This window comes from Cynoglossus semilaevis, chromosome 3 (genome assembly GCF_000523025.1).
Source record: "Cynoglossus semilaevis isolate Cse_v1.0 chromosome 3, Cse_v1.0, whole genome shotgun sequence".
Classification (NCBI taxonomy): domain Eukaryota; kingdom Metazoa; phylum Chordata; class Actinopteri; order Pleuronectiformes; family Cynoglossidae; genus Cynoglossus; species Cynoglossus semilaevis.
In genome coordinates, this window is record NC_024309.1 from 5,123,189 (window position 1) to 5,133,353 (window position 10,165).

Sequence of the window (10,165 nt, forward strand, 5' to 3'; positions counted from 1 at the left end):
TACTTTATTTTGACCTTGTCTTTTAACATTCGTTAAATCATTTTGTTTATGAAATTAAGCAAGTATGTACGGAAATGTTGGGTCAATAACTATCTGCTCTGTGTAATTCAAATGGTTAAAAAAAACCCAACTATTTGGAACTGGCTGTTTAGTCCTCATCTGTTTTATATTTTGAAAAGCACCAGAGGAAGTGACTCTTTAATCCCCCCTGACTCGACAGCTTTGAGCGCAGTTTCTCTTTAAGTCTACCAGTGTGGATGGAACCCCGGCTGGTAGCATATTTTCTCTATTGTAACATGTAATCGTATGGACATTTATTTAACACGTCGTGTGGTGTCCAGAGCAGGACAGCGGCCGGGGACAAATGTGGACACTGCTGCTGCCTCTGTCTCTCTGCCTACACTGCCCGGGAATGAATCGGTCATATTTTCTTCCTGAGACTCTTCCTCACAGCTAGAACCAACCATTAACATTCATCTGTCAAAATGAGGATCTTCGTGTCTCTGCTGAAGAACACCAACCCTAGGATCGAGTATTACTCCAAGTTTTCTCCATCACCACTCTCTATAAAGCAGTTTCTGGATTTCGGTAAGTAGTGATGAAGATGGTGGAGTTGATGGTAGAGATGTTTATCAGGAGGTTGTTTAAAAAATACACTGGAGGAGAATAAGTGTCCTTCTAGAGGAATTGAAGTGTCCTCAGGTTATTAATAGAGTCGGTTTCCTCCATGAAACCTAACCTGGGTCCAATGGTGAGATGTCTGACCTTTTTATCGTGTTGTTTACTTCTAGCAAACCCACTCCTAACCGCACCGTGTGACTGATACCGCGTTTAATTCCACGCACCACTACCGTATGTTGCAGCAGTGCGCAGGTGCTGGTATTTTCATTCAGTGTGGAATGTAAACACAGATCATATTACCCACATCTACCTTGTTTTTTGCACAATAAGTAGTTTACTAAGCTGGACTATCATTGTAGATACAGATGTTCAAATAGGAGCCTTACTTAATGAAATGACGATGACTGAAATCCATTTCAACAAATGTTGGTTTAGTAACTAATCCCCCCTCTAATATCCGAATTAAAATATGCTCAGAGGTTTAAAAAAAAAAAAAGAATCCTGCTTTCTATGTCTAAATCCAATGGAATTGCTGCAGAAGTGTAGCATTAAATTGTCAAAATTGAACTAAGCGAGAGAGTAGTGAAACAGAACCTGTAACCTCTCAATGCATGGCCACACTAATAATTACAATAATTAAAACTGTAGCATAGCAAAGGTGGAGCAGTGTGTAAAAAGAGTTAAGAGTCAATTGTAGATAGATCCCACACTTGTCAAGGAAAGACGGTGGTCGTGTTAGATGTTAAGGATGCAGCAGTGAGACAGGAGGAAAGATTAAGCGATGACATAATAATGGTTGTCTATTAAACGACCGGCCTTACATCGCATAGGTCAAGTGGCGACCCCTGAGTTGAGTGAACCATAAAGTAGCGATTAAACATTTGCTGCAATAAATGACAAGTAATTGCCAAAAAGCTTTCAACTTTAACCATAGTGAAATATGTGTTTAGTGACTTGCCCTAAAGTAAGAACATGCACATTAGGGTGAACTGGAGACTCTTACTCCTATTCACCGTTCTGTAGGTATGAGTGGTTCCTCAGTGCCCAGCCTTAACCTTTGATCTGTACAGCCCTTTGTGCTACACTCATTGAATGAAAAATTATATATAAATAAGTAAAATTAAAGCTAAAGAGAGTGTTTGTGAGTGGTTATTTGGTGAGATCTGGACTGGCAAAGTGTCCAGGATAAAACTGTCTTCACTCTGTCCCGATGGCTGCGAGGACTGCCTTCATCCCCTGTTTTTGTCAACTTTGACAACAACCACATTGATTGTGCAGTGTTGGCTTCACCTCCCATAGTTTCACATCCCAGTTTCGGTCTGAATGATTGCTGAGTCAGGGCGAACACCTTTCCTCTCCGATAAGATGACGGGAAACTTCAGTTTCCATCCGTTAGAAAAACCAAAGTACACTGTTCAGTGAGTTCACTGACAGGGCAGCCAAAATAAATGTGCCATTAATGTGTCAGTTAACATAAACTTCAACTTCTCTTCTTCTTTCATGGTCTGATATCAAAAGAACATCCTGAAGTCATTTCTCTTCAGACACCCACTCTGTTGGACTACATTTTTCATGTTTTTTTGTCTGACTTCCGATTGCAATGTCATAATATTTATTTTTATATAAACGTATGTATATATTTTTAATCCTACAAATACCATTACTGCATGCAACATTTTTGGTGTTGGTGTTTCAAAAAAAAACTTTCCTGTTTTTATTTTGAAACATAAATCCCATTAACTCCCTCTCAACTGCCTGAAAAAAAAAATCAGAATTTTCTCTTCAGTTTTCTGTGACAGGGAATAATATATAAACATACCTTGTTATTTGGCATTCAATACTAAATTATGTTCTCAAAAAAAGTTCATATATTTACTAAATTAATTGTTTTAAAAAATCAAATCAACTAAAAATTCAATGATTCTCGGTAGTACCATAGATTACCTTCGTTCTCATACATACATTGTAAACTGTACGTGATTAACAATCACAGGTCATTGCTGTAATCACTTATACGAGGCCAAGTTATTAAAACACAGAGTACAGTGTATTTCAGGAAGAACTTCCCCCTGACCTCCTGTATAAATGACTGCTTATTCTGTGTTGTGTTGTGTTGCTTTGCTGAAACAACTATCTCTGTCTCTGTCAGGCACAAACAATGCGTGCGAGAAAACGTCCTATATGTTCCTGCGCAAAGAGCTGCCTGTGCGTTTGGCCAACACACTGAGAGAAGTCAACCTCCTGCCTGACAACCTGCTCAGTCAGCCGTCTGTCAGACTGGTTCAGAAGTGGTGAGAGACTTTTCTGCCACTAATGCACACTCGCTCTTTTTATTACCGTATTGCTGCCTGATAATACTAAAAATAAAATAATAAATTTAATTATTCATTGGTGTCAACTATGGGAACAGTCTCCCTTTGACCCTGTGCTTCTTTATCAGGTACATGCAGAGTTTTGTGGAGCTGCTGGATTATGAAAATCGAAAGCCAGAGGATCGTCATGCTCTGAATGAGTGAGTGAATACGAACTAGTTTAATGATTAATTAAAAAAAAAACCACTTGTATGAGAGGACGTTGCTCTGTGATACACCCAGCTATTACACACACAGTTAATGTCTACATGATTTATATACAAGTAGGTCCTTGTCCATTGCACAGGTATCACTGTATCTATATTGTGTTATATATACTCCTAAAATGATGAGGAGAAAACAGTTGGAAAATAGTTACAAGTTAGAAAAAAGCTTAAAAGCAGCCAAACATAAAATAATCGAAATAGCTAAATTTAGGCTAACGATATTGCAAATTGTGTAGAAGTACAGTGACGGTAATCTTAAAGTTAGCTTCAAAGGCTTCTTAAAGTTGCCAAAGAAACTCTTATGTTAAAATTTAAGTGGCCATGGAGTTAAGTTAAAGTTAATACTGAGGTTCAGCCACAAATAAATATCACCTAATTAATAAGTGTCAAATGTAACAACTGTTAAATGTAACAACAGGTAAATGAAAAATCACCTAATGCAAAACAATGTTTTTTGTTACATATTCAGGATATGAAAATATGAAAACAAAAAACAAAAACAAAAAACCTGAAATAAACTGGGTTTATACTTGTCACATATCCCATTGCTAGACTTTTAAGTGAGGCCACCAACATGCAGAGGCACAAAGCAAACGTTAATTTGTTGTCCTGCTCTGAGACAACAGGACACAAAAGCATCAGCCACGTTAACCCATAATTACAAGATAAAGATGATTACATTTACAACATGAGACGTGTTTCTCTGCTTTCTACTGCTCTCTCAGTTTACCACTTGTGGAGATGTTCTTTTGTTTGGGATAACGTATTTTAATAAACTGTTCTTATAAAGTCTGTCTGTTTTTTTGTGGAGTTAGACTTCCTCCCTCATTCTTTTATCTACAGTTTCCTGGAACTGTTAATTGAAATCCGTAATCGTCACAATGACGTCGTGCCCACCATGGCACAGGGAGTCATTGAGTACAAGGAGAAGTTTGGCTTTGACCCCTTCATCAGCAGCAATATCCAGTACTTCCTGGACCGCTTTTACACCAACCGCATCTCTTTCCGCATGCTCATCAACCAGCACAGTGAGTCAGGCTGAACTGGCCGTCTTTGGTCAGAGCCAATGCACTCTGTTTCTGACTTTTATTCCCATGTGTTCGTGCTCAGCTCTGCTGTTTGGAAATGACACCAACCCTGCTCATCCCAAACACATCGGCAGCATAGATCCAACCTGCAGTGTGGCTGAAGTTGTCAGTGGTGAGTTTAAATGGAAAATTGTCTCTGTTTCAGAGTTAATTGCCTGGTGGCACCAGAAACACAAGTCCATAAAGTCAAACATTTGAATTGTTGGTAACATCTGTATAAAATAGTTTTTAGGGAACAATCCAGTTAATTGTTATTGTACATATACAGAAGCTAAAGTTAGCTCCAGATTAGTTTAAAGTTAGCCAGACGTGTTGCAGAAAGAGCCAAAGTTAGACAGAGGAATCGGTACTACTGCTTTCAAAAATAATTAATAAAATAATGTTGGCAAAATAAATGCTAATAAATCACTTAAAGTTTGACAAAAAGACAAAAAAGATAATAAATATAATATATAAAAATATGAGAGCAAAACCCCGGTGACCAGAGTTTGGGAACACAATCATTTCCAGCTTTCCACAATGCTACAAGTCAAACATTGTACATATGAGTGTTGTTCATATCATGCCTACAGTACACCATGATAGCAGCAGTGTAGATTCACAGCCGGCCTCTCCGTGACCCCGGAGTCTCTAATAGGAATTTGAATGTAAAGAGTGACGGCTCCTTCTCTCCAAACTCCTCCTACTCTGTCTCTGTGCAGACGCCTATGACACGGCCAAAATGCTGTGTGAGAAGTACTACATGTCTGCTCCGGAGCTGAAGATCGAGGAGTTTAACAGTAAGAATATTTTTTGTAGTCACTTTGTTGCGATCCAAACATTTTCTATGGTAATCTTTTCTGCTGCTTCAACAACATGTATTTGGCCCGAGACTGCAATTACAGCTTTGGGTTTCACATACACTCACACCACGATAACAACAATTGGTGTCTCATTAACTTTGGAAGAACAAGCTGTGTGTGTTGTGGGGTGAGGGGCAGCAGTCCGGGTGTAGCTGTACTTGTGGGGACATTTTCTGGATAATACAATTGTTATGGGGACATTTTTCAGGTCCTCGCTGAGTAAAACTATTATTGATGTTGATGATGTAGTTTGGATTAGGATTAGCATTGGAATTAGGGTAAGAGTAAGGATTAGGATTGTGTATATATTTTTAATGCTTACAGTTACTGTTCTGGAAAAGAAAAGCTGCACAAGACTGTGTCTGTTTACGTTCTTACGATCTCCTCACATCCTTTTCTGAACCCTCCTCCCTACAGTGAAGACCCTTAATAAGCCCATCCAGGTGGTGTATGTGCCGTCTCATCTGTTCCACATGCTGTTTGAACTGTTTAAGGTGAGCAGCCCAGCGTGCAGTTGTTGAATTTTTAAATACAAATACACCACCAGATGACCTTAAGTCCATAATGATCGGTTCTACGCCACATCTCACAAAGTCTGTGGGTGTTTGCAGAACTCGATGAGAGCCACAGTGGAGCTCCATGAGAACAGCAAAGAGGGATTACCACCAATAAAGACCAAAGTCACTCTGGGCAACGAGGATCTCTCCATTAAGGTCAATTTCTCATGAATTCATGATACTCCCAGTCACAGATACTACTTCAATAAAACCTCGGTATTCACGCTTTGTTTAATCCCGTGTCTGTCTGCCTTTTCTCTTCCTTTTCTTTTTTCTAATTCCCTTCCTCAGATCAGTGACAGAGGAGGAGGCGTTCCTCTGAGGAAGATAGACCGTCTGTTTAACTACATGTACTCCACCGCCCCGACACCGAGCCTGGAGCCGGGGGCCGTCCCTCTGGTACACTCATACATATAATCACTGCAGTATCTACCTTCTTGCCCATTTTAAAAACTGGTTTTTAACATACTTATGTCAAAACATATGACAAACGAGAAACTCTCTCTTAACTCACATCCACGTTCTGTCTCACTCCCTCTCTCTCTCTCCCTCTCTCAGGCTGGCTTTGGCTACGGTTTACCCATTTCAAGGCTCTATGCCCGATACTTCCAGGGGGACCTGAAACTCTACTCCATGGAGGGAGTTGGCACAGACGCTGTCATCTATCTGAAGGTAAAAAAAAGAAAAAAGATGAACAGTTACATGGTGTAAAATGTAAAGCTGTGGTAAGTTTGAACAAAGAGCCTGAAATGGAGAGTGTACACAGTAAGGCTTCAGTGGTAACCACTGCTCTACTGCACTGCCCAGGGACCAAAACAACAACATTAAACATGAACTGAAAAGACAGTATTTTAATTTGGTAATTTGATTTTACATACAGGCTGGTTTAATGATGCGCAAACACATTAATACACATTTTACAGAACTTTAATGTGCAGAAAATGATGAATGAAACATTGGTCAAAACTATTCAAAAATTGATATTTTTATATTTTTGTTTTGTTCATTACCAGCATTCATCTTATATTGTTGCTCTGTGAAAACATCTTTAAATAAAATCAGGTTAAATATTTACTTCCTGCAGCTCGGTTATCTAAGCATAGATGAATAAAAAAAAAAATTTTGAAAAACGACTAGTGAAAATAGAGAGTGTAATTCTGCGTGGAGAAATTCGCTTGCGTTCGTCGGAACCCTGACAGCAGATCAGCAGATGTCGTCTGCAGAACAACGTTCTCGCACTGCACCATCTTGGATCCTCATACTTATGAGCGCAGGGTTTCTCAAGCGTCTCAACATCCTAAAATTCAAAACATCAGTCGTGCCTCACAGCCTGCAGTCATAGACAAAGACCAGATCACACCAAGCAGGTGAGACCAGTACCATTTTAATTGGCTGTTATTGATCATTGAAATAACATTTAAAAAATTTAGACTAAGACCTTCTGTATTTGTGTTTTATATTTAGGATTGCACAATGGATGGACGGGAGCACAGTGAAATTCAAACTGCACTGTTTCTATGTTTATTATGCAAATGTTGTCAGGCCGTTGCTACGTATTATTTATGTAAAGCTAGCCTCACACATGGTGTTGTATTTTTCACCTCTTCAAAGAGTTCCATGTTTCCCTTTTTCACAACAGATCAAGTTCCATTTAAATACATTTCTAGATAAACCATTAGCACCTGTGTTGAAAGAAATATTCATGCTCCTAGTGAACTTCATTTTGCAGATGCTTGTCCCAAAACTACAACATTCAGAGTCGGTGTTTCTGCCCACAGTTTCATTCTTTGTACATTTTCATCAACAAGAACACTAGAATTGAAATCTCATCGACCTGATTTTGTTTCTTTTCTGCTCCTCCACCTAAAGGCTCTGTCCAGCGAGTCCTTCGAACGCCTGCCCGTGTTCAACAAGTCGGCATGGAGACATTACAAGACCAGCCCCGAGGCCGACGACTGGAGTAACCCCAGCAAGGAGCCACGCGATGCCAGCAAGTCCAAATATAAAACCAATAGATAACTGCACCCTGCCTGCTAGCACCGCCATGAGCTGGGAACCCATCTGCCTGTACTCTGCCTGTAGTGTAGAGCATGTTTGATGAGCTGTTGCCTTTGGGTAAAACGTGGTTCTGGATCAGACTGGCTTTGACATTCCACTGATTATTGGATGACCTCGACTTCAGTCCATACCCAATGGCAACGGCATTCATCAGAGTAGCTTTGTATCGCTGTGGCGTAATGTTTGGCTCTCCTAGAGCTTACTCTGAGCCTCTTCTTAAAATTCCACATGTTTATTCCCATGTTGAAATGACCAATTATCTATAAATTATGGTTAAATCACATCGTCAATCACAAAATCACTGTTATTTTCCCCTCTGGCTCTTACTGTATATAGTGAGCTGTGGTGCCTGGGCTGCTGTAGTGGTCAGTAAAACACAGGCTACTGATAAAGTGTCTCTGTTGGCATCAGTTAAAATAAAAAGCCTGGATACAGTTTCTTTTTCATCTTAAAAAAAAAGATGAAGTTTCAGTGCATCCACAGTCAAAAGAGGGGGATTTAATTTTGTACTTTTAGTCTTAACACACATTTAGACCAGTTTGTCATTAGCTTAGCATGGACCTCCCAGACAGGGTTTATTTGTCGGGTTAAAAGCGGGCGAGAAATGACACAAGAGCAACCAGGAACCATGTGGCAAAATAAAGACATGCTGGCTGGTTTCGTATGGTTGTACCTTATTTAACTGAATATGAAAATATTATTTAAGCAGTGGAAATATAAGATACTGAATTAAGAGGGCATCTTATTTAAAAAACAAAATTGAAAAGGGAGTTTTTTTATTTTCTTTAGTAAGAAAAGGCCTTCATTTAATAAACATAATAATATGTATTATTATTATTATTATTATTTTAAATAATCTTCCTTTAAGGCCTTATCAGAACTTTAAGTTCATTCATTGTAATATTAAAATGTTTCTGCTCTTAGATGTTTTGCCTGTCACCCACCTCCCCCCTCTCTCCCGCTCCCCCATGTCCCAACTTCCCTCAGGCAGACAACTTTGCACCTTGATTTAACACCCGCTCAGATCGGCACATTCGTAGATGCTTCACTGTGAAATAGCTTCAGCAGCACCAGTGTGACGTATTGAACAAGTCCTGATACAGAAGAATAGACCTCATATACGGAACAAAGACTTTATTAGAAATGTCATTATTTTCATTGTGTTGGGATGCACTCAGCTCAGACTTCTTGTCCAAACACTGCTTCACACTGTGGGCGCTGTGTTTCTCATGTAGGTCTATTAACACCTCAACTTTTTATGGTTAAATTTAAATATGTGTTTTCAGTGTTGGGCAAGAACACCTTTAGTTTTACCACTTAAATGAAGAGGTAGTATGTCGGTGACAGGCTCTATTTTATTCATCACTTATTTTCCTTTTGCGTTCAAGTTCCGATGTGAGAACAGGGTTATTTTTTTCTTTTATCACTTTTAATGTAATGAAGAATGTCTTTTAATTGTTCAGGACTTTAATTGTTTGGTTACAGTTGTGACTCAAATGAACAAGGGTTTCAAGGGTGAGTGCGTTTAGATGAGCTGGACTCCAGAGAAATGAAACCGTACGTGATTACTGTGACAGCCCATAATAACATGGAGGTTGGTAAGCATCGTGTGCAGCTTTATTATTGCACTCTACGGAGTCTGACATATATTTTCCATGAAATATCTGTCACCCAGAAATTTAAACTACACAGATATTTTGTTAATATTGAAGATCTAACAGAAACGTGACAGAACACTGATGATGTCACTGACCTGAAGTGATTTTCTTTTCTCCTTCAGCTCCATCTGATGGGTAAGGTGTTTAGAAGGAAGAAAATATGAAACGTTCTTCAGTGTGGACAGTTTCCCCTCCTTCTGTAGGTTCTCTGCTTTTCTGCCTCACTGTGCGTTTCATCACTGCCAACGCCCCTGTAACCTGCCACAGTCGCTGATTAAGGCTCAGTGACACGCCTGCTGTAACACAACCAGTGTTCTCCACTAGGACGGAGACGCTGGTCTCCTGCGTTCAAAAGCCTTACATGTGTTGTGAGGTCTTGTAAAATAGGAACTTCCGGAAGGATCCTTCCATCTTGAGTGCGACATTTTTCTGTACCTATGTTCCAGAAATACTATACTGTATATTTGAGCCCGATCATTGTGTACAGAACACTGTTTATGCAGATGTGAGATAATCAGTGTTTTCCATCCAACTGATCCACAGTTTAAAACCATGTTCTCAGTCGTGCACATACTGAATAAGTAACACACACCGAACATGTAATACAACGTACCAATGCCATTGTGACTCTGCATGATCATATTCTATTGTTAAACATGACAATAAAGAAAACTGCTCTTGTGTTTAATCTGTCTCTGAGTTTGTTCACAAACTCTTTTCTTCTATTTCTGAACCTGACGGGTCGACACATATTCAGCAAAAG

The 10,165-nt window shown here is 39.4% G+C and overlaps 1 protein-coding gene across 2 annotated transcripts; it reads left to right on the forward strand.

Moving 5' to 3' along the window:
- On the forward strand, positions 1 to 10,090 carry pdk3a (pyruvate dehydrogenase kinase, isozyme 3a). Of its 2 annotated transcripts, XM_008307578.3 has the most exons (11): positions 13 to 588; positions 2,771 to 2,912; positions 3,062 to 3,133; positions 4,043 to 4,227; positions 4,310 to 4,399; positions 4,989 to 5,066; positions 5,547 to 5,623; positions 5,741 to 5,842; positions 5,978 to 6,085; positions 6,245 to 6,358; positions 7,556 to 10,090. In XM_008307578.3, the coding sequence occupies exons 1-11, from the start codon at positions 486 to 488 to the stop codon at positions 7,703 to 7,705; spliced, it is 1,221 nt and encodes a 406-aa protein (XP_008305800.1). In that variant the 5' UTR covers positions 13 to 485; the 3' UTR covers positions 7,706 to 10,090. The 2 variants fall into 2 exon arrangements, with proteins under 2 accessions (XP_008305802.1, XP_008305800.1); XM_008307580.3 differs by lacking the exons at positions 4,989 to 5,066; positions 5,547 to 5,623; positions 5,741 to 5,842; ... (1 more) ...; positions 6,245 to 6,358; positions 7,556 to 10,090 and adding an exon at positions 4,860 to 4,982 and having other exon boundaries at positions 1 to 588.
- Positions 10,091 to 10,165: the final 75 nt, after the last annotated feature.